Source organism: Mytilus trossulus, chromosome 1 (genome assembly GCF_036588685.1).
Source record: "Mytilus trossulus isolate FHL-02 chromosome 1, PNRI_Mtr1.1.1.hap1, whole genome shotgun sequence".
Lineage (NCBI taxonomy): Eukaryota > Metazoa > Mollusca > Bivalvia > Mytilida > Mytilidae > Mytilus > Mytilus trossulus.
In genome coordinates, this window is record NC_086373.1 from 30,005,757 (window position 1) to 30,033,305 (window position 27,549).

The 27,549-nt window shown below is 31.2% G+C and overlaps 2 protein-coding genes across 2 annotated transcripts; one reads left to right on the top strand and one right to left on the bottom strand.

The window, feature by feature from the left end:
* Window positions 1-1,955: 1,955 nt before the first annotated feature.
* Window positions 1,956-16,114, top strand: LOC134721115 (uncharacterized). Its single transcript, XM_063583873.1, has 8 exons — window positions 1,956-2,057; window positions 3,074-3,227; window positions 4,027-4,095; window positions 4,678-4,740; window positions 5,333-5,405; window positions 5,780-5,827; window positions 7,072-7,277; window positions 10,250-16,114. The coding sequence occupies exons 1-8, from the start codon at window positions 2,000-2,002 to the stop codon at window positions 10,422-10,424; spliced, it is 846 nt and encodes a 281-aa protein (XP_063439943.1). The 5' UTR covers window positions 1,956-1,999; the 3' UTR covers window positions 10,425-16,114.
* A 3,084-nt stretch (window positions 16,115-19,198) lies between these two features.
* On the bottom strand, window positions 19,199-27,387 carry LOC134721123 (uncharacterized). Its single transcript, XM_063583885.1, has 6 exons — window positions 26,847-27,387; window positions 26,414-26,461; window positions 23,761-23,853; window positions 23,213-23,235; window positions 21,747-21,818; window positions 19,199-19,380 (listed from the first exon to the last, which is right to left on the bottom strand). Exons 1-6 carry the CDS (start codon window positions 27,229-27,231, stop codon window positions 19,324-19,326), a joined length of 678 nt encoding a protein of 225 aa, XP_063439955.1. The 5' UTR covers window positions 27,232-27,387; the 3' UTR covers window positions 19,199-19,323.
* Between the last annotated feature and the right edge of the window lie 162 nt (window positions 27,388-27,549).

A 27,549-nucleotide genomic window follows, 5' to 3' on the forward strand; every position in this document is an offset into this window, starting at 1 on the left:
GAAATTACATTTAATTATTTAAATTAAACTTTAGCATAGCTATTTTAGCAGTTTTTGTCTTTAAATAGTAATATTGTACGCGTGTTGGATTGATAGCCGTAGTTAAGTTTAACTTCGAAACCTCAGTGCCCATATTTTAACAATAATATACTTAATGACACAAAGTAACCAGAAAGACTCAACATTGTGACAGAAAGACTCAACCAGTACCGTTATATCTCAACCATTTAGAATTTTTCATTTTCCTGCTAAGAAAAGGCTTGACAAAAACTATTTTTGTAATTTACAGACGTGGTTATCGCAAAGCATAAAAAACACACACACATAATTGACATATTTTCTTGCTGGGTCATTAAAATCATAGCAGTTTTATCGGATTCAAAGAAAGTAAACATGATAATCCGCAGGAGAAAAGTGATTGTGACTTCAATTTCAGATATTTTGAACCAAACAGAGACATATTAGCTACAATTTTCATTGACCTATGGCATGACATTCTCCTATTTTACATAAAAGTCATTGATTTTCAGTAAATTGACGAAAAGTCGACCTACCCTTTGTTTATTTTTAATATTTTGAACCAGAAAGACTCAACAGGAAGTGTCAGAATACTTTTTTCCGTCTCAACAATTTGGTTGAGATTAGATGGTTTACCAGGCGTGAATACGGTGAATACTTGTCGATTCTAAGTACTATTTCTTATTCTGGTATAATTTAATATAATTCAATTTCATATGAAATATGTTCCAGCGGAACTTATGTCACAGAAAATTTGTTCCAGGACTATAAAATTTGTTCCGGAACTAATTTTTTAAACAAGTGTGAAATAAGTTCCGGAACAAAAATAACAGCACCATGAGTTTTGTTCCAATACTAAAATTTAAAAGAAAAGGTGAAATAAGTTCCTGTGATATTAGTTTTGAACAAAGGTATTTTATAGAAATCAATGAAAATGTTCTGCTCGAACCCATTTCACAGAAAATAAGTACTGTGCTTGCATGGGGTACATTTGCAATTGAATGCATGACTGTAGGATGAAGATAAGAAATAAAAGCGATGATAATGTATCATAATTTGTATCTATGTTTTATCCTTTATGTGGTATTCGACCTCCTTGTTTCCTGTTGATCTGTCATGGGTGTTCTTATCATACATGTACTTAGCTATGGTCATTGCAAAGTTTTTAAAGAGTGTTTCTTTTGTTTCTTTGTCTTTTAAAATAATTGATCAGTCACTTTGTCCATTTTTTAAAAGTACAAATGTTCATTTTTTATTTATTACATTATCAATATAATACAGACTAAATACATGTTTTTTATAATGACTTTAAACTGACTGATGACAAGTGCTCAGTATATAAGATAACTTGTTTAACCAGTGGAACATATTTCACAGACATGGAACTTATTTCACCAGGTGAGGAACAAATCTCATAAATCCAGAACTTATTTCACCAGGTAAGGAACAAATCTCACAAACATGGAACTTATTTCACTAGGTAAGGAACAAATTTCACCAACCCAGAACTTATTTCACCAGGTAAAGTGTGGAACTTATTTCATAAAGATGGAACAAATTATATAGAAATTGTCTGTGTAAAAAGTTCTCCCAGAACATATTACCTGTGAAATTAGGTCCACTGGAACTTTTTTCACAGGAACAAATTTTGGCTCACATAATGTCTCATCCCATGATCCGATTAAAGTATAATATATAAAGCTTCGTACATATCTATTTCTTAAATGATATTCGTTAATTAATTCTACATGCATTCCGATGATTCTAAATATAAGCATTTAGATTGATTAAATCTTATTAAGGGCTATCAAATTACTGTTTACAGAAAATGCGATAAAGGGCGAAAGAAGTTTAGACCGAAAATACGTTGCAGAACAGAATTGAGCCGAATTCACCCAAATAAGTGTAAACAACGAAGATCCTGGTAAGCCCTGCATTTGCAAAAAAAAGAGAAAAATTGGGGCAAAAGAGTAAACAAAAAATGACACATAATGAAGAAAGAGGACATTGGGTTAAAGAAGGTGTCATTGGACTCGGAGGTTAATATGACATTCATGATATGAATTTGTAGCAGTCTTAGACCATGTAGACATTACTTATTTTTTATAATCCCTAAGTAACAGGTTGTTTTTTGTCTGGTTTGTTGGACGGAAAAAAATTATAAAGTGACAATAATCAAAATGTATAACCTTGTTAATAGTAACATACAAGGCTTTTCTGAAATTTCATTTATTTATTTTTTGGAAAAGTTGCTATTATTATTATCTGAGACTGTAGTCTTCAGTTATTATTAACCAAACGTTGTTAATGCTTTTGACATAAAAAAAAAAAAAAAAAAGCACTTATCAATCACTTTGCTTATTGTCAAGATTTAGATTCATCGCACTGCATATGTATAGGGTAGGAATTCCCTTTACACCAGTCAGGTGTCAGACAGTGACAGTCATTTTTGCTATTGATAGCGTCAAATTGGTTAAAAGTTTACTGTGATTCTTCGAAATATTCTTATCCTGATTCCTGAAAGGTCTCAAATAATTTAATTGATTCATCTAAATCAGTAGATTTTTTATCGTTTAAAAGAAAGTACATTTATTCGTCATGTTTGAACCAATTTTTTTTACCATTATCCATCATGAAGGTACATGTGATCCCATTACCACCCTCTTACATGTACATGTATATCCCATAATATTAGTATCAGAAACAGATTCAGATAGGAGTGTTAGAAAGTTAGATTGACAAGTACACAGAAAATGTCTCATAATGAATATATGAATGAAGCAAACTGAGAGACTTCTAAAGATAACACATGGTTTTCAGTAAGTGACAACGTCTTAAAACAAATTGCTCAAGAGTCCATGGATTCATGGATTCATGGATTGAAAAGGCTTTTACAGAAAGTTCTGAAATGCTTCTGTTTATTCTTGAATAGCATAGTCACTTTCATTAAAATTCATGATCTGCTCACCTCAAAAGGTGTATCACAGTAATGAGTATGTATTGTGACTTGAAGTCTTATTTTCATTTAACACAATGCTTGGAAATTTCTTTGTAGTTGGAGTTTTATATGGAGTCACAAATGTCTGTGTTGGCCATCCTTTTGATACCATTAAAACAAAAATGCAAGCTCAAGCAGGATTCGAAAAATCTAACATGTTCCAGACTTTAGCCAAAACTCTTAGGACTCAGGGGGTTATTGGTTTATACAGGTAAAGTTTGAAAATAGGTATCTGACCTGTATTTAAATATAAATGTTGTTCTTTTAATGCAAGCCATTATGCCTATATAATCAACCAAATTTTTCACACAAAAGGCGGTTTGGTCCCCCAAAGATCCGCCTGTGTTAAGGATTGTGTATTTTATCATGGAATTGTGTTTTTAGATGTAGTTTTAACACAAGACTCATTTTGATGGGTTTTTTTTAAAGATATATTAACAACAGAAAAGAAAGGATATCTTTTGCATGAATTTATATCCTTGCTGGGAAAATTCAACTGTGAAGTCATCTTTTGAAGTACATGCAGAGGGACAGTCAAACTCATAAATCAAAAATAAACTGACAACACCATGGCTAAAGACGAAAAAGACAAACAGACAAACAATAGTGCACATGACACAACATAGAAAACTAAAGAATAAGCAACACAAACCCCATCAAAATCAAGGGGTGATCTGGAAGTAAAAGTGTGGTAAAGTTTGTCTTTATGAACTAAATAGGATTCAGTTTAATCAGACATGTCAGATAGCAACCCAATAATACAGAAAAACAAGTAATCTGTTGAGACCATTGTGAAAAAATAAAAACTTGATGCAGATACTTGGTGTTCTTGGTAGTAACTAATTATCTTTTGTATGGCCTTTGCCATTGTGAAAGATTGTAGGATATAATGTAGTAAACATCTCAAAGTTATTAGAATGTCTTCCATGTACTTATTTTTCATGATCATGTTTATTGCAACACCAAACAAGCTGCTAGGTAAATAGCTTTGACAATTTATATCTTTACAGAGGTTGTATACCACCATTATGGGGATCAGGCATTTACAGATCGTCACAGTTTGCTGTGTTTGAGGCGGTGTAAGTCTGAAACATATGGCAATGTTATATATCAATTAACTTGAAGTTAAAGTATAAACCCTCTCGCTTTTGTGAGGCAGAGACTATTTTTAATTTTTAAACTACAATGAAAGTAAGACTGTCAGATTGCTATTCTTTCATTTGATGTGATTAAGAATTACAACAAAAAAAAGAATACTAGAAGCTAGTACATTAGAAATAAATTCAAATATCCTTAAAGCATCATATGATTTTAAACTGAATATAAAAGTGTCAATTGTCATTCAATTAGTCATAAAAGGTCTTGTGTCATATAAATTAACTGAAATGGTTGAATGTTATCCCTTTCACTTAAAAAAGGTGGAGTTTAAACATTATATGATATATGTGGTATTTAGGTAAGACATACATTTTTTCAGAAACATTTTTCTAACTTTGAAATGATTTTGGCTTAATAAATTGAGATAGTTTTAAAAAATACAATTAAGTGAATAGGGATGAGGACAAAAATAGCTTCGGTCATGTCAAAAACAATAAAGGTTTACTGTACATGTACTTGCTAATTATGAACTGTTGAATTTATTGCATTTATTGTATTTACAGGTATACAAGACTTGATTCACCTCTTGGGAGATCTGAAATTCCAGGTACGGGAGCTTTACAGTTGTAAGTAGTGCTAGTAGTCCAGTGTAGTAAACATTTATTTGCTTATACAATTCTGACTCAGGTATACTTCCAGAAATAATTCCCCTCTTATTAAGCTTCAGAACAAAGTAGAGCTTTATATACACTGTATCTAGATACCCACCTAGGGTCATTATTTTTTTTTGGTCTGCATTCGTTTGTTCATGTGTCCCCCTGTCCCGCTTTAGGTTTACGTTTTTGGTCAAGGTAGTTTTTGATAAAGTTAATTCCAATCAACTTGAAACTTAGTACACTTGTTTCCTATGATATGATCTTTTTGATTTTAATGCCAATTTAGAGTTTTGACTCTAATTTCACATACCTTAGAACATATAAATTGATAGTGCAAGTGGCAACAGTGTAATATGAACACATTCCTGTTTGGCTTAAAATCATAAAAAAAACCATTTTGCTTTGCTACTCTTGCTTGTATTTTTACAATTTTTGACAATTACAGTCCCTTTGATTGAACACTGGATCTTCTCATGATGATGTGTACCCTGCAAATGTCCCTGACGAACACATATGTAATTATTTCTCCACATGTGTCTAAAATATTTTATTTATTTTGTAGGAGAGTTATAGGTGCTGGTGTAATTGCCTCAACAACAAGAGCTATAATAGAAACTCCTTTAGAATTTGCTAAGGTAAGGTATATTGTTACATTATAATGGAATACCAGTTACAGTTGATGAGGACTCATTATAAGACAAATTTTTGGTTTTCCTGTTTGAATGTTTTTCACTAGTAATTTTTATGTGGCTCTTTATATGATATCTTGATGTTCAATGTGAGCCAAAGCTCTGTTTAAAAAAAACATTATTTGTATATTGATTTACTTTTACACATTGTGACTTGGATGGAAAGTTGTCTCATTTACACTCATACCACATCTTCCTATATCTGCTTAGCATTGATGTTCATGTAGCAGTTTATTGTTTTAAGTTCCTAATGATGGAAAATCCGGAAAAAAACACTTTTGATGCACCAAACTTTAAAGTTTAATTCTTTTATTTTGAAGGTGAGAAGACAAACACAGCAGACCTGGCATTTGAAGGATGTTTACACGGTAAGCACACACTGTTGTATAATATATTTACCATGTTATTTCACACTGTACAAAATGGCTGATCACAAATATTGGAAATTTAAACTTTGATGCATAAGGTTGCCAGGACTCATTCATTGAACATCATGAAGTTAAATAAGACAAATATAAAGACAGTATTTATAGATTAAAGTTGATTTTCTCTCTTGAGCCAGTAAGGGGAAAGTGAGAAAAGCAATAGAGTTGAGATGACCAATGATAATCTGTTTTTCACTATTTTACCTATGACATACTGTAGAAGCAGAAATTTTTGTGGAGGATTTAGTTTTGTTTAGTTCGTGGAAAAAATATATCCACGAAAATAAAACCCAACGACAATTTAACATTTATATAATATCACTTCCATTCATTGGAATCCACGAAATCCCCATGAAATCTTATAAAGACACAAAAACACGAAATTTTAACCCCACGAAAATTAGTGTTTCTACAGTATATTGTATACTTCATTAACAACAGGCACATGCTCTCTTAGTTTTAAGCAATAATTTTTCATATCACTCTACTGTGCTGAGAAAGGAAATAATTAGTCAGTAAGATCAAAGGAAAATTTAGTAAAGTAGCAATAAACTTATATCTCATAAGTTTGGTAAAACACAGACAAACATACAAAGGAAAATAAATGTAAATTAATTCTAAACAGGGTGAGATGATTTGATCTTTTGCTGTGCATGAGTTGTCTGTCACAAGATACCAAGATAAGTCATACACAATTATAAAAGTAAACACCATAAACAGGTATTTATGTCAGATTGAAAAATCCACTATTTGAACAAGCTTGGGGTGAATTCATAAAGACCCAGCATCTTTTGAACTACAAATTAAAAAAAATCCAACTAAAACATCTCCTACAGCATTAATTGATTGATAGAAATTGAAAAGAAAAAAAAAATACCATGTTTCCACAATCTTGAATATAAATATAGATAGACAGTAGGTTGATTCATGATGATTTTTAATATAATCAATTAAAATAATTAAATTGCATTTATATTCTAGTATAGAATACCATATATAGTAATATTCAAATTTTAAACATACTGTAAGTGCAGGTTTCATCTTATTTGATTTCCTCAGGATATTAAAGGCAACCAATTTTCCACAGACTAGTCAACCTGTAAATGTGTTTTAAAAGGACATGAAAACGTAATTGAAATTGTTGAGCTTTATGAACTCAAGTTTAAACAATAATGTAAAATTTTCAGGGTTTTGGAGTAACTTGGGTTAGAACTATTGGACTTATGACAACCTACTTCATACTAGTTGATTCTGGCAGACGACACTTTCCTGAACAGTTTAAGAAACCTTTGATTGGACCATTTCTAACAAGTGGCATTGCTGCCACACTAGCTTGGTGGATTGTGTGGCCTTTAGAATACATGAAGTGTCAAATTCAAAGTAATTATGGAGAGTAAGTATTTGAATAAGGTAACCATAGAAACAGATATCTGCTGCCATCAGAGAAGTATAGATTATTGGGTTTTCTACACATTGATATCCTAAAATATCAGAAGCGAGCCACAATGTGAACCTTTTTGGCAAGTGAGCGTAGTGAACGAGCTAAAAAGTTTCATATTGTGTCGAGCGGCTGATATTTTACAATATCTATACATGTACTAAGAAACCTCGATAATCTTTTTATCGTTCTATTACTGGTCTTTTTCCCTCTCCCTAAGACAGTTTTAGGCTAGACAAAAGCAAGCTTGAGAACATCTCCTCTCGCATTGTGACGTCGCTGATAACTTCTCCTCTTACATTGTGACGTCGCTGATAATGCCTGGTCTTGTTTTCAAGTCTTGATACGAGAGTTACTGAGCAACAGAGCAGGGTGATATAGGCGTAGGGAAGGATGATAAAGCAAAATATCAGACCAACTAAAAAAGAAATTTATCCAGTTCCAACAATCTTGGTTGATATTAAGTACCTGCTACTTAAGGATATTTCAAAGTCATTCAGACTGAATATTTTAAATGTTATTTAGTTATCAACCCGTGTCAAATGTTCCTGAAGGCAGTTCTGCGGTAGTAATGTAGACATTATAAACTGCATGCCAATAAAGAGTGTCTTCTGAAAGACCAATTGTTTATCCTTGAGTCTGTAACTATTATGGTGTAAAAGCAAGAAATAGCTATACTAGAGATTTCATAAGTGACATCATCAATATTTGGGTTGAGTCTGTATAGTTTCTTTAGACATCAATATATCTGTCAAACTGTTCATTGATTGTTCTGAAACTTAGATAGAAGCTGATCATCAAGACAGGAAATGGCTTCTAAAAAAACAACTTTTTAAATTATTTTTAGATTTTTATTTTGCTGATAAATGGACTCACTTTAAGTTAAAATTACACTTTTACACTGACAGTTGTCACAAGAAATTGCAGGGACGACTCAGAGTTCTGTGGAACCCGTTAACAATTTCTGTGTTTATGTCCCACAACAAAACACACTAATTAATGATCTGAGAGTACTCACAGTCACTGACAGCTAGTTCAAAGACAATAATAACTAAGAAAAAAATCATGATTTAAGACTAAAATACACAGAAATGTTACTTTTGCTAATAAAACAAAGAATTCATATGCAAAGGGAATTAACTGTTATTGTTCTGTTTTGGCTACCATTCAAATCTGTTTATTACACTTGTTCAATTATCTCTATAAAAAACTTCATATTCAAGTTGCAACAGATATGTTACAAAAAATTGTTTGTTTTTTAATGTTGCATAACGTACAATTAGTTACAGTTAATTTCTAGTTTTGATGATGACTTAACTTACTTATTAAATACAACACAAACTATAGCCAAAAAGGGAAGAAATTTTTCTGATTTGCAAAATGTATGTGTCTGTTGTGTCCATTTTTTGTTTGAACTTATATTGTATCTTTGAATACTTATATTTTAATATGCAGTTGAAAGGTTCATAATGGTTTATACTGTTATAAACAATTTTTCCAAAAAAAAAAAATTCTATGATATTTATTGTTATGTAAACTAATGAAACACTACAACTATTCTTTCAAGATTTCCCAAAGTAATTTTCATCCATATTTGTAACTGATGTTTCTAAAGGCTGCTTTTACACCAGGTTTAATCCACCATTTTCTACATTTGAAAATGCCTGTACCAAGTCAGGAATATGACAGTTCTTGTCCATTTGTTTTTGATGCGTTTTGTTATTTGATTTTGCCATGTGATTTATATGGACTTTCCGAATTGATTTTCCTCTAAGTTCAGTATTTTTGTGATTTTACTATTAACCATTTGCACAACTTGCTTACCTAATGGGCACTTCATCAAATTTCTGTTATCTGACCTAAAAAACTAAAAACTTGTGTTGATTTCTGTAATAAGTTGTTTGTTTTATAAGATGAGGTTATTAGCCTAATGCTTAACCCCCAACTTGGAGGACCAGGGGTTTTGTCGTTGAGGTTCCCGTCCTCTAGATCAATTGCCTTGCTGGGCTGGTGAGTGGTGATCTACCCAGTTTGTTTAGAGTTCTCTCTCCTAGACAGGTTGCCTTACCTGGCTTACAGCCCCTATCTGGCTGACTATTTACCCAAAGCTGGTTCAAGGTTGACGAGTGCTAGGGCATATCCACACACTGGTGGGCCTACACACTGCGTCTTTGGGGTCCTTGCTACTCCAAGATCCTCTACAGTAAAGCCTGAGATAATAGATCCCAGTTACCATGTGCTCTCGCGGGGAGGTACTGTAGAGGTCTTGACAGTGTAGAGGCTATGTACTGGCAGGAGAGCCTTACTCACTCGGCTCTCTTTTCGCTCACATATGTAAGCTAGCCAGCGGCAGCTGCTTTTCATAAGAAAAACAACCACACTAGACGCATACTACTGCCCTGTGGAACAACCACCAGCACACTGTTATCTGACCTATTGCATGTTATAATATAAGGTCAGAATTATCACAAGTTATCTGCCCCTATTGTAAACAAGGTCAGTTGATACCTCTACATTTATTATTAGTAAAATTTTGCATTTCCAGCTATTTTACTCAATTTATGGCAGAAAATGAAACCCTTGTTTCCTTAATCCTTGTTACTTTGACATTCTATATTTGTTCAAAGTGTGATTAGACAATTAGTTCCTTTGACATAATGGAGTACCTGTAGAAAGCCTTTGAAATTAATTTGCTGTTGAAATTGTTTCCATGCATCTAATTTGAAGCTGAGGTATGTCTTATCCTTTTAGTTTGTTACAGTAATTATCTATACAACATGTTTGACATCAAATATTTGAAACAGGATAATTAACATAAACAACCAATAATCTACGAAATGTTAAGTCAACTTATATAGAAATAGTTCTTTTTGTTTTCGTGACATCAGGAAAGTTGTTAGTATTATAATTTCATATTTAAATTCCAGGAAAGTTTCAGTAATACAAAAGATGAAGATAGTTATAAAAGAAAGAGGTGGATTCTTTGGACTGTATAGAGGTATCATGCCTGGCACAATCAGAAGTTTCTTAGCCAATGGTACAAGTATGGTAGTCATGCAGTTTGCTCAAAGGAAAGTGACAGAATTAGGGTTAAGGGATTAAAGGTGAATAATTAATCGTCAAGGAAAAAAATGAAAAGTGTCGGTCAATTGGTTCAGTCAAATATGCCTTAAAAGTTGAAATGTTCAATATGGTTTGAAATTGTTAAAGATACTATTTTCAAAATTAAACCTGTAACAAAAGATTTAACATTACTTTTTTTAAACAAAAAATCTACAAAATTGATTTAATGGACAAAAGCTATGAAGATTTAGCCTACAGAAATTTAGTGTTTAAATGATATAAGAAATAAATTCTGACTTCACAGCTGAAACATATGAAGATTAAAAGTAATGGTTAGTGGTTAGTTTGTGTAGTTGACTATACCCTATGGTTAAACGTTTTTGCAGCATTTTAAGGGAGATTAAAAAATTGCTTATTACTAGAAACTATCTTTGGTATTAGTTTGGATGAAAGACATTTGATTGACACCCTGTTCATTTCCTTGACAGAATAGTTGTATAGAAGTTATTTCAAGTCTTTCAGTTTTTATTTTACAATAAACTCAGGATGCTGTTGTATTAAATATTTATTGTATATACAGATATAGATTTTATTGTGAACTAATTATAAGGCAGCTACATTGTGATATTATACTCAAGAACAGCTATGACAATTTATTTTTAGCTTTATAATATGCTTGTGTAGGTGTAATGAAACCATAGACTTTCATTCTTATTTCTATTAGAATCATTTCCATTTGGATTTATTTTATATTAAAATGTTTTTTACTCGTAAGATTACCTTTTCATATACATCATGAGAACAAACAAAAAAAGTGTAATGTCAGAAGAGGGAGGTTTAGGTTATTTTTTTTTTTTCAAAAAAAATTCTGGTTAAGCAGTGGCAAAAAAAATATATTCTGAATCTAAATTTTTCCCATACCTCAAAGTGTTAAATTTTGGAAAAAAAATGATATGGTAGAAAAACAAAATGAAATATAAAATTGTTCACTGTTTTGTGTAAAAAAAAAAATTTCACCAAAAAATACCATAACCCCCCTTGAAGTTAAATGGTTGCTGTCTAGCTTATTGAGATAAAAAAAAAAACATACAAATAATGCAATTAACAAGTTTAAAATATAAAGTATTTAAATTTATCCCATATCCATTTTTGCAATACTAAAACATTGTAAAATTTTCTGAATTTAAAGTACCTTAATAATGTCATTTCAATAAGGTAGTTTACATGAATATGTGTTGTTTTCTAGTCATCTGTTGTAGTTAAAAGTGTCCAGTATTATCTATATTTCATATTATAAAATTTAAAGAAACTGCACCACTTATCAATCTCAAGCTTTAAATTCTCTTTTAGTGTATTTATTTGTTTCTAAGAACCAAAGAGCCAGTGTGAGTTTTGCCATCACTTGGTGTCTGTCATCCATTATTGTCATCACCTGTTGACTTTCACAAAGGTCATCTGCTCTGATACTACAGGTCCAGTAATTACCAACGTTGCTACAATCATCATTGGGATATCAAGTTTGAAAAATGTGTCTGATGACCCATGCCTACTGACAAACTTGGCTGATATTGCTATAAATACAACAAAAAATTTATTATTTGTCTATAATCTTGAACCACAGCTATAGATAGATAAAATGTTAAAAATAATGATATTTACCTAATGTCTTTGACATCAAAATTGTTTGGCAACTTCTAATAGGAGTTATTGGCCTCAAATAATAAATATTATTTTTTTTTTACATTTTGCCTATTATCTTGAAAACTATAATAGGTATATAGAAACTTTTGAATAGAAAAAATGACCAAATAAACAAGAAATGTCTTTATCTTGAGAACTTTAAATGAAAAATAGAAACTTAAAATAGAAACTTTAAAAAAGAAAAATGACCTGCAGTATAAGATCTACAAACTCATCAACAGGACTGAAATAGTCAGTTAACTTTAAAGGGTTAATCCCCTGAAATGATGATTTGCCAATGCTGGTGGACGTTTTGTCCCCGAGGGTATCACCAGCTCAGTAGTCAACACCGAAGTGTTGACATGAATATCAATAATGTGGTCATTTTTATAAATTTCCTGTTTACAAAACTATGAATTTTTTTGAAAAACTAAGGATTTTCTTATCCCAGGCATAGATTACCTTAGCCATATTTGGATCAATTTTTTGGAATTTTGGATCTTCAATGCTCTTCAACTTTGTACTTGTTTGGTTTTAGAAATATTTTGATTTGAGCGTCACTGATGAGTCTTATGCAGACGAAACGCATGTCTGGCGTACTAAATTAAAAATGTATAATCCTGTTACCTTTGATAACTATTTACTATTAAAAAAAAGAATGAATGAATGAAAAGAAGGCATTGTTGAAGAAGCAGGTCAGCAACACAGGCTCTTTATAGCCTCTAGTTTAAAAGGGTGCTAGTTAAAAGAATGTCAGAAGAATGAGAAACTTGAGATTTTTTAAGTAAAATTTTACTCAAAGAATATTGTGCAATTTTCTAAACATTAATAAAATTTTCTATGGTCTCATGTTTTGTTTTGTATAAATGCATTTATATATAGTTTGTTTTCCTGTTGATTTATACACTGTTAACTAGTATGTGAGCTTTTTGGTAACATTTTATTCATTTCACATGTATCATGTGATTTTAACAATTTATAATAATAAATGGTGCAAACTTATGGCTTTTAATGTTTATTAGTCAGGAGACTATAATTGATATTGTTATACTGTTTTATGTCTGTTGTAGTGTAATTTCACCTTAAAATGACGTGATACTCCCAGAAATGTTTTTTTTATATAATCCAACCTTTTGGATAACTATTTTAAATATTTTGTACATCGAAAGAGAAAGGAGTAATTTCATCTACATATCTTTATTGGTGCAAAAGAAAATATATTTTTGGCGGTGATGTTTATTTTTTTGTCCAAATGATGTGCTGATTGCCTCAAATGCAAAATGCATATCTAAAGTCATTCATGTAATATAGTTCCAGTTAATGTGCCTATATCAAGACTATTTACCTTATATCTATATATGGAAAACTTTGGGAGAAACTCAAGCATAATAGTATTAATCTGAGATTACTATTTAAGATCTGTATTTATATATATATATATTTAAATGTGTTATCTATTTAAACCATATTGGGAATAGGGACAATCATGTATGTGTCTGTGTTATGTATTATACATGTCTTACAATTGTATACAATATATCTAACTAATGGAATTATAATGACATTTGTTGATACAATATTTTGTCATCTAGTACATTGTAATCAAAAGTCAATTCATTTTATTCAATGTATTACAATTCGGTTGTAAAATTGACTATTGAAATCTATTAGGATCGTGTTGAAAGGCCTAATGTTGACCTATATTTGCTTGCAGTTATATCATTTGGTAAAACTTATTGATAGTTATCTTTTAGGCAATCATGATTATATTTATACATGGAAAATAGTAAAGATAAAATCAAGCATAATAGTATTAACCTTAGATTATTTTGTTTAGATCTGTATTTATACATGTATATGTGTTATCTATTTAAACCATATTGAGATAAGGTACAACGATGTATGTGTCTGTGTTATATATGTCTTATAATTGTGTACAATATATCTCACTAATAAAATTATATTGATATTTTTGGTACAATATTTTGTCATCTAGTACAATGTAATCCAAAATCAATTCATTTTATTCAATGTATCACAATTTGGTTGTAAAATTGACTATTGAAATCTATAAGAATCGTGTTGAAAGGCCTTATGGTGACCTATATTTGCTTTAATTTATGTAATTTTCGAACTGATGGATATTTATCTTCTAGGCAATCATACCATATCTTCTTATTTGCATATGGGACCAAAAATTTTGATGAAGCCAAAGTTTTAATGTAATTGTTCTAATAAATATTTGAATGTATTAAAAACAAAGACTAAAATTTTAATAAAGACAATTTTTCTTTTTATGATACAATCAGAACAAATATATTCTCAAATTGCAGTAGTAGGGTAATTATTACCTACATTCCATGTTTGTGCATATTTCATCATGTTTTTTTAAAGTAATTACATGTTTAACTTCTCTTGTAATTATCATTATAGTTGGGCATTAGTAGATACATCATCTAGCTAACAAATTGAACTTAAAATAATAATTATGGTAAAACATGCCTTGAAACAAACCTCAGAAAATTGTAGGAAGAGTTCCTTAAAGTACAGAGATTGTAATATTATCCCTACATGAGAGTAGGGCATACTTTTGAGGTATTATATTAATACATCCTTAACAGTCAGATGGATGTCCTTCTTTTACATGCTGAAAATTAGAAGACTAATTGACCATAATTGTATTTACCTGTCAACCCAAATTAACCAGGTAAATTGCAGAACAAAAATTTGTACTTTTACTGAAAAGTCAATCTTTACAAAATTTGCATAAATGTAATATGGCTAAAAAAAACATTGCAAAAAATTTCTATCAAAACTTTTGTCCCTGTTTTTCAAAAAAATATTATAAACCCAAAGTGAAATGGTAATGATAGATTAGCCTTAAAAGACAAGATAGTGTATTGAACAAAATTAGTTTGAAATTATTGTAATTCTAAAATGTTAATACTGTGTAAAGCAAATGTTTTAAAAGAAGGTACTGTTGTTATTGTTTGCTTGTTTTGCACCAACTGAGTTTATATGGCTGAATTATGTTCTTGTTGTTATATTTTGTCACATTTATTTAATCTGAGATCTTTGTGGGTTATTTTAATACTTTGAATTTTACTAATTTTATAGAAGTGTGCTTTAATGATATATTTTTTTAATTTATCTGAAAATAATTTTTAGTTTTCACTGGTTACCGTTCAGAATTTTTTATACAGATAAAGTTCCTAAATCATGGATGGCCATGATAATCTTGTATCAAGTTTGCTTATTTTTGTTTGTTTTAAATGACATGAAATAAAATCATTGATAGAAATATGCATAGAAAGGTTATCTCAAGACACATGGGGGATAGTTTGTCATTGGTGTCAAGGGTATTTTAAAAGTGATTCATAAAAACCTTTGTATAAATGAGTACAGAGATTTTATAAAAATTAATGTTGCTGCCTAAGAACATGCTTTAATGGTATTAAACAAATTTTGATTTTAAATATTTCTAAACATTTAGTATTTATTGAGCTGAATAATTTCCTGATTCTGACTAAATAACACTATTTGTTACAAATTCTTAATTGGGAATCCATTTTTTGTCATATAGTGAAAAAAGATTTATTTGATTATACCACAAGTGGTAAAAAATTTATTATGTATAGATCCTCGTCTTGGACACTTTTGTACACTTAACCCAACATCAACGATACAAATACTTATTCCAAAATAGGTTCCTAATTTCAAACGGAAATTTTTAGATTTCACCATGGTTTATTAACAGAACTGGTGCATGACTTATATATGATTAATTTGTGTCTTATTTATTTTTATTTTTATTTTTTTCATATTATGCATTTTATTCTTTTCAGAATGTTGTAAATGGTTTTTTATTCTACACTTACGTATTTTTAATAGTACATCTTTTAATAGAGTTCAACGTTTTCTTATAAACTTGATTCTCTAAAGCTCCAAAAATGTTATAGAGACAGTACAAATATACATTACCATAATAATTGATTTATTAATGTTTATTTATGAATATTATAAACTCCTTTATTGTCAAAATACAAAGTTTACAAAGCCTTTTTATTTCTTTTAATGTTGTTAAGGAGATAATGAAAATAATAAAATAAACAAAACTATTCACTAGTTCTTTATGAGTCACAGTGAAGTTTTGACGACTATGCCTTTTTAAAGGTGTGAAAACATTAAGATAACATATATTTTCTTAATACATCCTTTTGATAAATTGCATGGTATATACACGTACCTGTATAAGGTTTTTTACAGGTTCATCAGTTATTTTCAGAACAAGTTTACGTTCCTTGTATAAATCAGGTTGGTGGTTTACTTTATGAATTGTGTCATATTTTGTCACAGTAGGGCCTTTTATAGCTTACTTCATGGTACTGGTTTCGCTTGTTGTTAAAAGCTGTATGATAACTTGTAATTATTCACATCTTTATCCTTTAAGTCTTTGTTTGACATCTGTCACAAAGCTGTCACAGAGATCTAAGGTAGGAATAAGTAAAAAGCAGTACATGCTACATCTTGTTTCAATCTTAGTTCGAAAAGGAGATTTGGCTTAAACCTTTTGAGTAAGAATATCCTTCAATTTTGTCAGCAGGTCTTTTTACACAACTATCTTCTACAATACTTGTATTTATTCTATTCTGTCAACAAATTCAAAATCTATGCAAACAAATATAACTTGGGCTCCAGATGCAAATGTTGATTAAAAGTTTCCATAAAAGGATTAAAAGGTTTGCTTTCCTTTTAAAAAAAGATTCACTTTGTGCCAATTCCAAGCTTTAAGCCTTGTCTATGTCAAAAGTTTTTTTTAGAATTTAGAACAAAAACAGGGAATGTGTCAAAGGAACATCTCAATCAAAGGGCAAAACAAGCCCAAGGCACCCAAATAGTCTTCAATGAAGCAAAAAAATACTGCAACTGGAGCTTGGCTTTAGCTTGCACCCAAAGAATTATAATTACTATTTCAGAACAACGGATGCCACACTAAACTATTAGACACACAAATTCACCAAAAAAAAACAAGACTAACAAAGGCTAGAGATTCCTGGCTTTGACAGATACTTAAATGATGTATTTGAGATCTTAATCCTCCATTCATACCTCTAGCCTACAGAAATCACTCAAAAGCTTGAACAGTAAAAAAGAAAAAAAAACAACCAGCACCAAACTCTGGAACAACATCAACAACACATGCTCAGGATAGTCTGACATGGTAAACGTATCAAATTTGATGGAGGTTAACCAGTTTTACATGTGCACAAACACCCAGGTAATGATCATTTGGTTGACTATTATGGAATATATGTTTCAAGATTACAACATATATGTTCCCATTGGGTGACACTCGTTGGGCTGGATGTGCTTACCCTAATGTCTGAGGTGGGGTCTGATCCCGCTTATCGTTTTGTCACAATCATGTATCCTGCTTATGACTGTATTAATAGGGCATATGTCCCGCCAGACTTCGTTTCCCATTGCCACACAAATAATTTTGACTTTCACGTCTCACACTAAAAAATTAACCAATCCAGCATCACACTTAGACAATCACTTCCTGCATTTTTGCGTTGCACCAGACTTTATTTTTCAACGTTGTGTTCCATAGCCCGCTAATTGTCTTTTGATTGCTTTTAGTATTTGCCATGGTATTATCAGTTCTTTTTCGACTTGTGAGTTTGAATATTCCTCTCTTTTTATAACTATAACTTTGAACAATGAGCAAAACTAATACTTTAAAGTAAGCAATGAAAAAGACATTGGGACAACAAAGTGGGAACCAATTCAAAAGAGAAAAACAATGGTATGCATATAATTGCAGACAGCAATTGATGACAACCACTGAATTACAGGCTCCTGTATGGGTCAGATACATACATAATTGTTTTGTTTGCGTACGAAAATAATACAATAGTATAGAACAAACAGTTAAAAACATTTTTATCTACAAATTGGAAGAAATCGATATAAAAAAACGTTAAGATTCTTGTAGCTAATATAGCTAGTAAATCCCTATTTGACTGCGTTCCCAGACTAAAATATCAACTAAAAAGTAAAATCACTAAAAATAATTAACTCCGAGGATAATTCAAAACGGAAAGTCCTTAGTCAAATGGCAAAATCAAAAGCACAAACACATCAAACGAATGAATAACAACTATCATATTCCTGACTTGGTACAGGCATTTTCTAATGAGAAAATAGTTGATTGCCCGAAGGTATCACCAGCCCAGAAGTCAGCATTCTGTGCTGACATCAATTTTCATTGATATTGTCATATTTATAAATAAACTGTTTACAAAACCTTTGAATTTTTCAAATAATAAGGATTTTCTACTCCAGGAATTTATTATCCTAGCTGTATTAGGCAAAACTTTTAGGAATTTCGGTCCTCAATGCTCTGCAGCTTTGTATTTAATATGGCCTTTTTAACCTTTTTTCGAGCGTCACTGACGAGTCTTTTTGAAGTCTGGCATACACACACAATTTAATCCTGGTATATATGATGAGTTTATTTGAACCTGGTTTAATGCTAGCTAAACCTTGCTAAATGTGGCCTTAATAATATTCAGTAATACCATAAATTCTTTTATTTTCAGGTTTCATAAATTCATCAAGTTTTCCATGCAAGACCATAGACTTTTTTAAACACAATAATCAGTCATGGTTAAAATTTAAAAACAACGTAATCCATTATAAATAATAAGGTTCCAAAAATGAATACTAGTATATTGAATCCATAGTTCTAAATTGTTTGCATATTTCAGTGTTGCCCATGGTCATGGGATTCATGGTTTAATTCATTCGTGTATTTTGCATTCAGAAAGGCATAAGTGTTGAATGAATGACATATAGATAGTACTTGTAAGGATTCAAGGAATTACCAAAATATTGGACAGCACTATGTAATTATCAAATACCAATGACTATTCGTGAAAATAGATGGGGAAAATAGACATATACAAATAGAAATATACAAGCATCAATGGCCAATAAATTAAGGCTACAGTAGTATACCGCTGTTCGAAATTCATAAATCGGTTGAGGAAAAAACAAACACGGGTTACCATATGGTTAAGATAGCATGTCAAAGTAAAGTCACAAAATGTATCCAATGTACAACTCGCTTATATAATCAAAAATAGTTTATTTAACAAATACATTTTGTACATAGTTCAAGTGTCCTTTGTAGTAAACAGTTCTCTATAGTTCAGTAGTAGATCAGTAGATATCTTTACTCTCAAGTTCCTCTTCACTGGATGGATAGTAGCTCAACATCAAATACGAGTATTGATTTTGGTGGTATAGTTGTGATAACAGTTAAGGAATTTTGACATTAGTAAAAAAAAAATACTTTCTCTTTTCACATCTAAAGGAACGTCGATAGTTTAGACATGGACATTTCTTTTCATGTATTGACAATAAAATTGTCTAATAATTTTCTTTTATAAACTGGAGTGAGTTTTTCGAGTTCATAATTTTCAACGTTCTACGTCTATCTTTTTTAAGTTCTGTTTTTCAAACTTGGAATAATCCTTAGTTTCAGAACTATTTATAGACCAAGTTACTATTAGAAATTAATCAGATAATTTATTGAAAGATGTAACAGACCAAGCATTTAAAAATCGAAGCAAACAACAACACGAAGAGTTGAACATGAAAGACTTAATGCAACAGTAGTAATTCGGTGTTCAAAAGTCATACATCGATTGAGAGAAACAAAATCTGGCTTACAAATTAAAACCAATGGAAACACATCAGCCATAAGAGGAAAACAAGGGAACAACAGGAACACTGAGGTGCAACAAAAACAAACGCCAACATGCATAGAAACGAACTTTTTGTTAACAACCAACATGTTTCTAACTAGGTATGGGACATTGAATCAAACAACTACCTATGGATAAACCCACCCGGAATGAATTACACAACTATATCCCGATGGAAGGAAACATCACGAATGAACCAGGGCACTTTGGATAGAACCATAAGGAATGAATCAGACAACTATCTTAAAGATATAACTATGTGGATTGCATTAGACAAACCTGAAGGATGAATCAGACAGCAACTTGAAGGATAGAACAATCAGAAATAAACTAAACACCTATCTTAAAGATGTAATCATATGAATTGAATCAGAAAAACCTGAATGATAGTATCATCCGGAATGAATCCCATAAATCTCTTAAAAATGAACCCAGCAAGAATGGATCAGACATCAACCTGAAGGATAGAACCATCAGGAATGAATTAAACACCTATCTTAAGAGAGACCATATGAATTGAATCAAAGTGCTCTGATTCGTTCGTGAGGGTTCTATCCATAGATATATAAACATGAAGGATAAAACCATCAGGAAGGGACAAGACAACAACCTATGTTTTAAACCATCAGGAATTAATCAGACAATTACCCATCAACAGAGCCATTATGAATGTTTCAGACAAATATCTAGGGAAAGAGCCACCAAGAATGTACCAGACCACTTCCAATGGAAAGAACCATCAGAAATGTATCACACAACAACCTGAATGATAGAACCATAAAGAATGAATTAGACAACTACCTACGGATACATGTATAACCGCCAGGAATATACCAAACAACTACTTATGGAAAGAACTACCAGGAATGAATCACACAACAACCTGAAGGATAGAATCATTAGCAATGAATCGGACAAACCTACTAAAAAATCGATCAGGAAAGAACAAGCTCAATCTAAATAATAGAATCATCAGGGAAGAAACATGCAAACTTGAAAGATAGAATCACTAGGAATGAATCAGACTACAACATGTAGGATATAATCATCAGGAATTAATAAAATGACTATCTTATAGATGTAACCATATGGATTGAATCAGATAAATATGAAGAATATAACCACTAGGAATGAATTACTAAATAAGATGAAGGATAGAGCCATGAGGAATGAACCGTCAAACCGACAGGATATAACCATCAGGCATGAATCAGACAACTACATAAAAGATAAGACCATCAGGAATGAACCAGACAAAAATCGACAGGATAAAACTATTAAGAATGAGTTAAATAACTACACGAAGGATAGAACCATCAAGAATGAATCAGTCAAACCGACATGATAGAACCATTAGGCATGAATCAGTCAAACTGACAAGATAGAACCATTAGGCACGAATCAGTCAAACCGACAAGATAGAACCAGTAGGCATGAATCAGACAACTGCATGAAGGATAAAATCATCAAGAATAAACCAGACAAAAATCGGTAAGATAGAACTATAAGGAATGAATTATACGATAACTGCACGAAGGATCGAACCATCAGGAATGAATCAGTGAAACCGACAAGATAGAACAATTAGGCATGAATCATACAACTGCATGAAGGATAAAATCATCAGGAATAAACCAGACAAAAATCGGTAAGATAGAACTATAAGGAATGAATTACATGTATAAGATAACTACACGAAGGATACAACCATCAGGAAGAAATCGGTAAAACCTGAATGATAGAACCATCACGAATGAATCTGACAATCAACTTAAGGATAGAGTTCTCAGGAATGAACTAGACAACTATCTAAAGGAAAAAATGGCCAGGAATGAATCAGACAAATACCCTAAGGGTAGAACTAGTCGTGATAATTGTTAGTAGTAATTTGTTATTAAAAAGGATATCCTTGTATTCCCTGTTCTCCGTATGCATATTCAGGTCCAACAGTAAATCGTGCTTTTTGCCCTAGTGTCAACTACAAAAAATAAAAGTTTACGTTACACATACAGTGTATTAGCTAATTAATAACCAATATCCAACAATACACTTTCCGCGTTCCATTGCTCCCTCCGTCTTCTGTATTTTGATTGATAGTTTTATGTGTACTAAAAGTCAGTTCTTAATCACAGGCGATTTATCATCAAATTATGTGCAAGATTTGAAAGAATCGTTTCGTACTAAGTGCTTTATATGAATAAAAAAACGTGATTTAAAATATCAAACCTCAAAATATAGTTCAACTTAAACAGAGATTGTTGTTAAAATGGAGTCCTTACAAACCTTTGTTGTTTTCAATGCATCAAATACGGGCAGCCGAACGGGTTTTGTACTCGAAAAGCAGTTTTGTGATGACAAAAGTGACACAAAAATTAGTTCAGTTTAAAAAAAAGATTGAAAAAGAAAAATAAATACGACCCCTCCTACATGAAGAAGCCTCTGAACCCCCTTATCCAATTTCAGATAATAGTCATTTGAAAAACAAATCTCTTTTTAACTTGGTCGATTTATAGCAATTAACTTATACTTTAAAGAGACCCCAGACTTTTGATGAACACCGTATTATGTTGACCTCTGGATATTTTTGGATTTGTATCGCGCATCTAATATTTTGTCGTAGAAAGACGGTATTCAGAGCAATATTTGAAAATATAATTTGTAATTTTTCAGTATTTAAATGCTAAACGACAGTGAATAACAAAATACTGGAGGGTCTGGCTAGGGATTTTCATTTCTGTATCCTTTCAATAGTTAAGGTCGTTTTTTCTTCTATTCTTTAAATAGTTCGTCCATTATTTTCTCATCCAAGTTTTATCACAACATTATTTTCAATTATTTGGGTTTTTATGTCTATTTTTCTGATGAGTCTTATGTAGACGAAACGCGCGTCTGACGTACTAAATTCAAATTATAATTCTGGTACCTTTGATAACTTTTTCTCATTTATTTCCCCCTGATATTGTTCTATTATTCTTTATTCTGTGAACCCCTTTTAGATCCTCATACAGTCTGTGGTTAAAGTTTTGTAAGTCATCAAAATCTTTGTTAATATTTCATATTGTCTGAGGTCTTTTTTTCTAATTTTTTAAGAAATAAAATCTGATGCAATCAAAAAAAGGTTTTGGTGGTTTTGACTGATTTTTTTCGCAGTTACAAGTAAAATTTGCATATATGAAATTTTATAAAACAATGACAGAAACTGCTTCGAGATTAATCATAGTAAGAAGTTGATAATTTTTTATACTTGTTTCCATGCTCTATTGATAAATAGACTGAGTTTTAGGCAGGCCATATAACACGTTTACATTCCTATATATCTGTTTGTGATGCACTTAATCATATATTTGATAGCAAAAAAATATATATACTTACATGTGCTACGGCAATGTCCCAGCCTGAAAAAAAATGGAAAGATACAATACCATAAATATGTTGGTAGCATACGCTATTAGCCTGGGAATATAGTCACATTCATAATCTAGTCTGTAAACCCAATCATGACCCTTACACAGTTTTGAAATATAGTATTTTTTTGTTTAAACCTTCATAGATTGTATTATAAACTTTGACCGAATCTTTTTTTTTTATTAAGGAATGACTGTAATATTTTTTCTGTCTATGAAGACATAACATAAAAAATTTGGTGCACATTGAATAACGCGCGTAGCGGGTTATTTTTAACCTCATTTTTTATGTTATTTCGAATGGACAGAAAAAATATTACAGACATTTCTTATAATTTAATTCTAAATTCCATTTTAGACCGTATAAAAACCATGAAAAAACGTTGATGACGTCACGGTCACATGACTAAATTATGTCTATACGCTCATAACAAAATAACGTCAGCCTATCAGAAGACGCGTTACATCCAAAATTAAATTCTTGATAAATAAAAAACGTCTAAAACAGAAGCTTACCTCTTATCACTTGTCCTACTCCCAGTGTGAATGTAAATGGCTCATTTCGTTCCAAGGAGGAATCAAATTGTTGACCATTTGAATACAATTTACCTGTAATAATAAAGTTGTCAATAGACCATGAATATTTTAAGGTGCCATAGAAAGTCATTTATTAGAAATCAGCCAATTGAAGATACTGAGCAGATTATTCTTTTGACTAGATGTTTGTGATACCAAAATGCATTTTGGAATAGATAGTGAATTCGCATTTTAAAAACTTGAAAAGAAGTTTTTATTCCAATTAAGGGTCCGAATAAATCATTAACATTTGCTATAACGTTAGCATAAAATTAGAGTCTTATTATACACACTGACGTTTTTTTTTCCTTCTTCTTCACACATTAACTTATATAATGTTATTGTGTTACTTGTATCACAATGTGCCATATATTCTCTTTTTGCTTAAGACATAACTTGAGGTTCAATAACGTATACATATTGAAATATAGTGATAAACTATCTTGAGCTGGTCTGCTGTTTAAATCATGTCTGAATAACTGTCAGTGATGTTTAATTTCTTTTTCTGTATAACTATATACTTTTAATATCTATCATGCATAGATTATTTAGTGAAACGGTTTAAAACTAGGACACAATCGTGAAATTATGATCATCTACTATAATGACGTTTTATAAGACCGCAAAAACAAGACCATTTTATAATAATATGGATTTTTTTTTAATTTGTTGTTTTTGTAGAGTTTTATAGGGTTTCTTGTATCATATGTTATCGTTTCACTAAAATTGTCCGTAAGGGAGCATCTTGATACACTTTTATCATTGAAAGTACATCTTAACATGTAACAATGTTGTACCCGCTGACATAAATCATTGTATATGTCGATCTGTTATAAAACACATATATAACAAACAAGCATAACAATTAACATGTTTTTCTACATATTTGACAACTGGTTAAGATGGATTTTTGTGGTTTGAACAAACTTTTCACGTCAAATTACCTTGTAACAATGCTATCATCACAGGATTATAAAGCTATCATTAAAACATTTGTAAAATAATGGGTTATTTTGATATTTTTTGCAAATAAGCAAATATTTTTAAGTAACTGTTTAATTCAATATTTATTAAAAATATGTGTGTTGAAGACATTTTCATACTTCAACAAATATTCACTCTGTGGTTAAAGTTTTTGAAATTGTAATAACTTTCTTGAACTATCCAGGATGTAGATACAAAACTTGGACAGAAGCTTGTTTATGATCATGAGATAGTATCCAGAATTTTGTAAAAAAAAAATCCTGTTTTTCCGTATTTTACTTATAAATGGACTTAGTTTTTCTGCCAGTTAACATTACATTTACGCAGTAATATTATTCAGTATCTAATGTATACAATCATTAAAACTAGACTTTAAAAATACGGATTAGGGGTACCTGATGAGGAATGCCTTGGCCTAAAGCCTAAACCGAAACACCAGGTGTATCAAATGATAATAGACTAGACATGTAATTATAATCATTTAATGCTATTCTATGACGAGATTCAATCAATCAAACATTCATATGTACCAATACGGATCAATTAAGCCTCTGCATGGTTAATTGGATTGGTTCAGGACACGTCTTATATTTAAAAGTGTTTTTTTTTCAATTTTAATAACTTTCCTATCCTGGATTTCTATCAAACTAGAACTGAAGCTTGTTTATGATCATAAGATAGTATCCAGAAGTAATTTTTTTAAAAATCCTGTTTATCCGTATTTTACTTATAAATGGACTTGGTTTTTTTCTGCCAGTTATGCATCCACTCTGTGGTAAAAAATTTAAATTTGAATAACTTTCTTAAACTATCCTGGGTTTGTACCAAACTGTGACAGAAGCTTGTTTATGACCAAAAGCTAATATTTAGAAGGAAGTTTTGTTAAAATTTATTTCCTGTTTTCCGTATTTGACATATAAACGCACTTAGTTCATCTTTCAGTTTACATTACATAAAGTCTGCAGTTAAAGTTTTCAAAACATCTATTAGATTCATAAACTATCCTGGATTTTTACCGAACTAAGCAAAAGAAGGCGACACGCTCGGTTCCGCGGAACCCTTGCAAATTTTTTATGCTTTTTCTCCTTGTTTTCTCTCTATGTCATGTTTTGTAAAAAAAACATTTTAAAATATAAAAATAAGATCAATGAAGACAATTTGTGGTCGTTGACAATGGTCACGTTCTTCTTTTTTTATTTATTGCCAACACTGATGATTTGTAACATAGTGGGTCAATAATCACAGTTTATTTTACGTATTGACATGTTTATCCTAAATATGGACAGGTTTATACAGTTTACCGGTGAATGATTGTGTATTGGTATACAAAAAACATTTGTTTTAAGAAATGAATGAACATTATTCACACTATGCCTAGACGCACTCGTTCTATTTCCTTATACATGTTAACATCTTAATTTTCATAAACGATAGATATATCATTATAAATTTGAAGAAAACGATACACCAACTTTTTATCAGTCTCAAAAAAGAAAAATTCAAACTGTGACAGCAAACATATTTACAATATTTAAAAGAGGGTGCGTCAAGGCTGTCCCTTATTACATTTATTTTAACATTCAAACATACAACAGTAATATTGTCTTACCCGTATAATGAACTGTTACGTTCTGGCCCATACTTGGAAAAGTTTTTCCTTAAAGTATATTTAATTCATATTACAATTTACAAACATAATTGCACAATTCACATTTTTTCCATTTAATTTTCTCTTTTCTAATATGTCGTACTGTTTATAATCGTAATTTATACATACATATATATATATACAAATATTAGTAATTAATGTTGATGCCATTAGTGTTAATTCACTGAAAACTTCATACATATTATGATCGCTAAATTTGAGCACAAAAATAACGAGCAGTTTTGATTTTGTAAGCTATGTTGTTATTGATTACATAATTGCCAAGCATTTATCATAGAAAAAATCCAAAGAAGAAATGATATTTTAAAATGGTAATCGTATTCTGAATAATTTGTTCACAATTTGTATATTTTGAATAAAGCAGATGACATACCATCTCCGGGTTTTATTGGCAGCATCCGTACACCAACACCTGATCCTTTTTGTGAAGTTTTAGACTCTGTTGCTGTGTTCCCAGTTGCCGGTTGTGGCTGAGGTTGTGGCTGTGCCTGCGTTTGCTGGTTCCATACTGAGGTTTGAGCTGCAGGCGATGCGTTAGCTGCAGGTTGAGCAGCGCCCCATGGTTGCGGGCCTGGTTGCTGAGCAGGCTGGTTCCAGGTTGGTTGTGCAGGCTGTACAGGTTGTGCTTGTACTTGTTGTGGGGCGGGAGCAGGGTTCTGCCATGAAGGCTGTGCGTTAGATGGTGGATTCCATGCTTGTTGCAGTGCTGGTACGATGCAAATGGAAAAGACAATCAAAAGAAGATGTCCTGTCGCCATGTTAGTTTCTATGATATTGAATGACTACCGAAAATTACTTAATGTTTTTTGTCATCAATCACGGGAACGATTCGTCACTGAATCGAGTAATTGTCTTTTGAAATCCCAGTTAGAACATCATGCCTTTAGGTCTTATATATCAATCATTGTAGTGCGAATGTGACGTTGTTACACGCGTTCTTATTTGTATAACTAGTAGATGAAAATGTTCTATTATTTATCCTAACATAAACACACCATGTTAATTGTATTTTTATTATTCTTTTTAATATTTGCTTGTTTATAATGATTACTCCCACATTGACAACACCCCCGCAG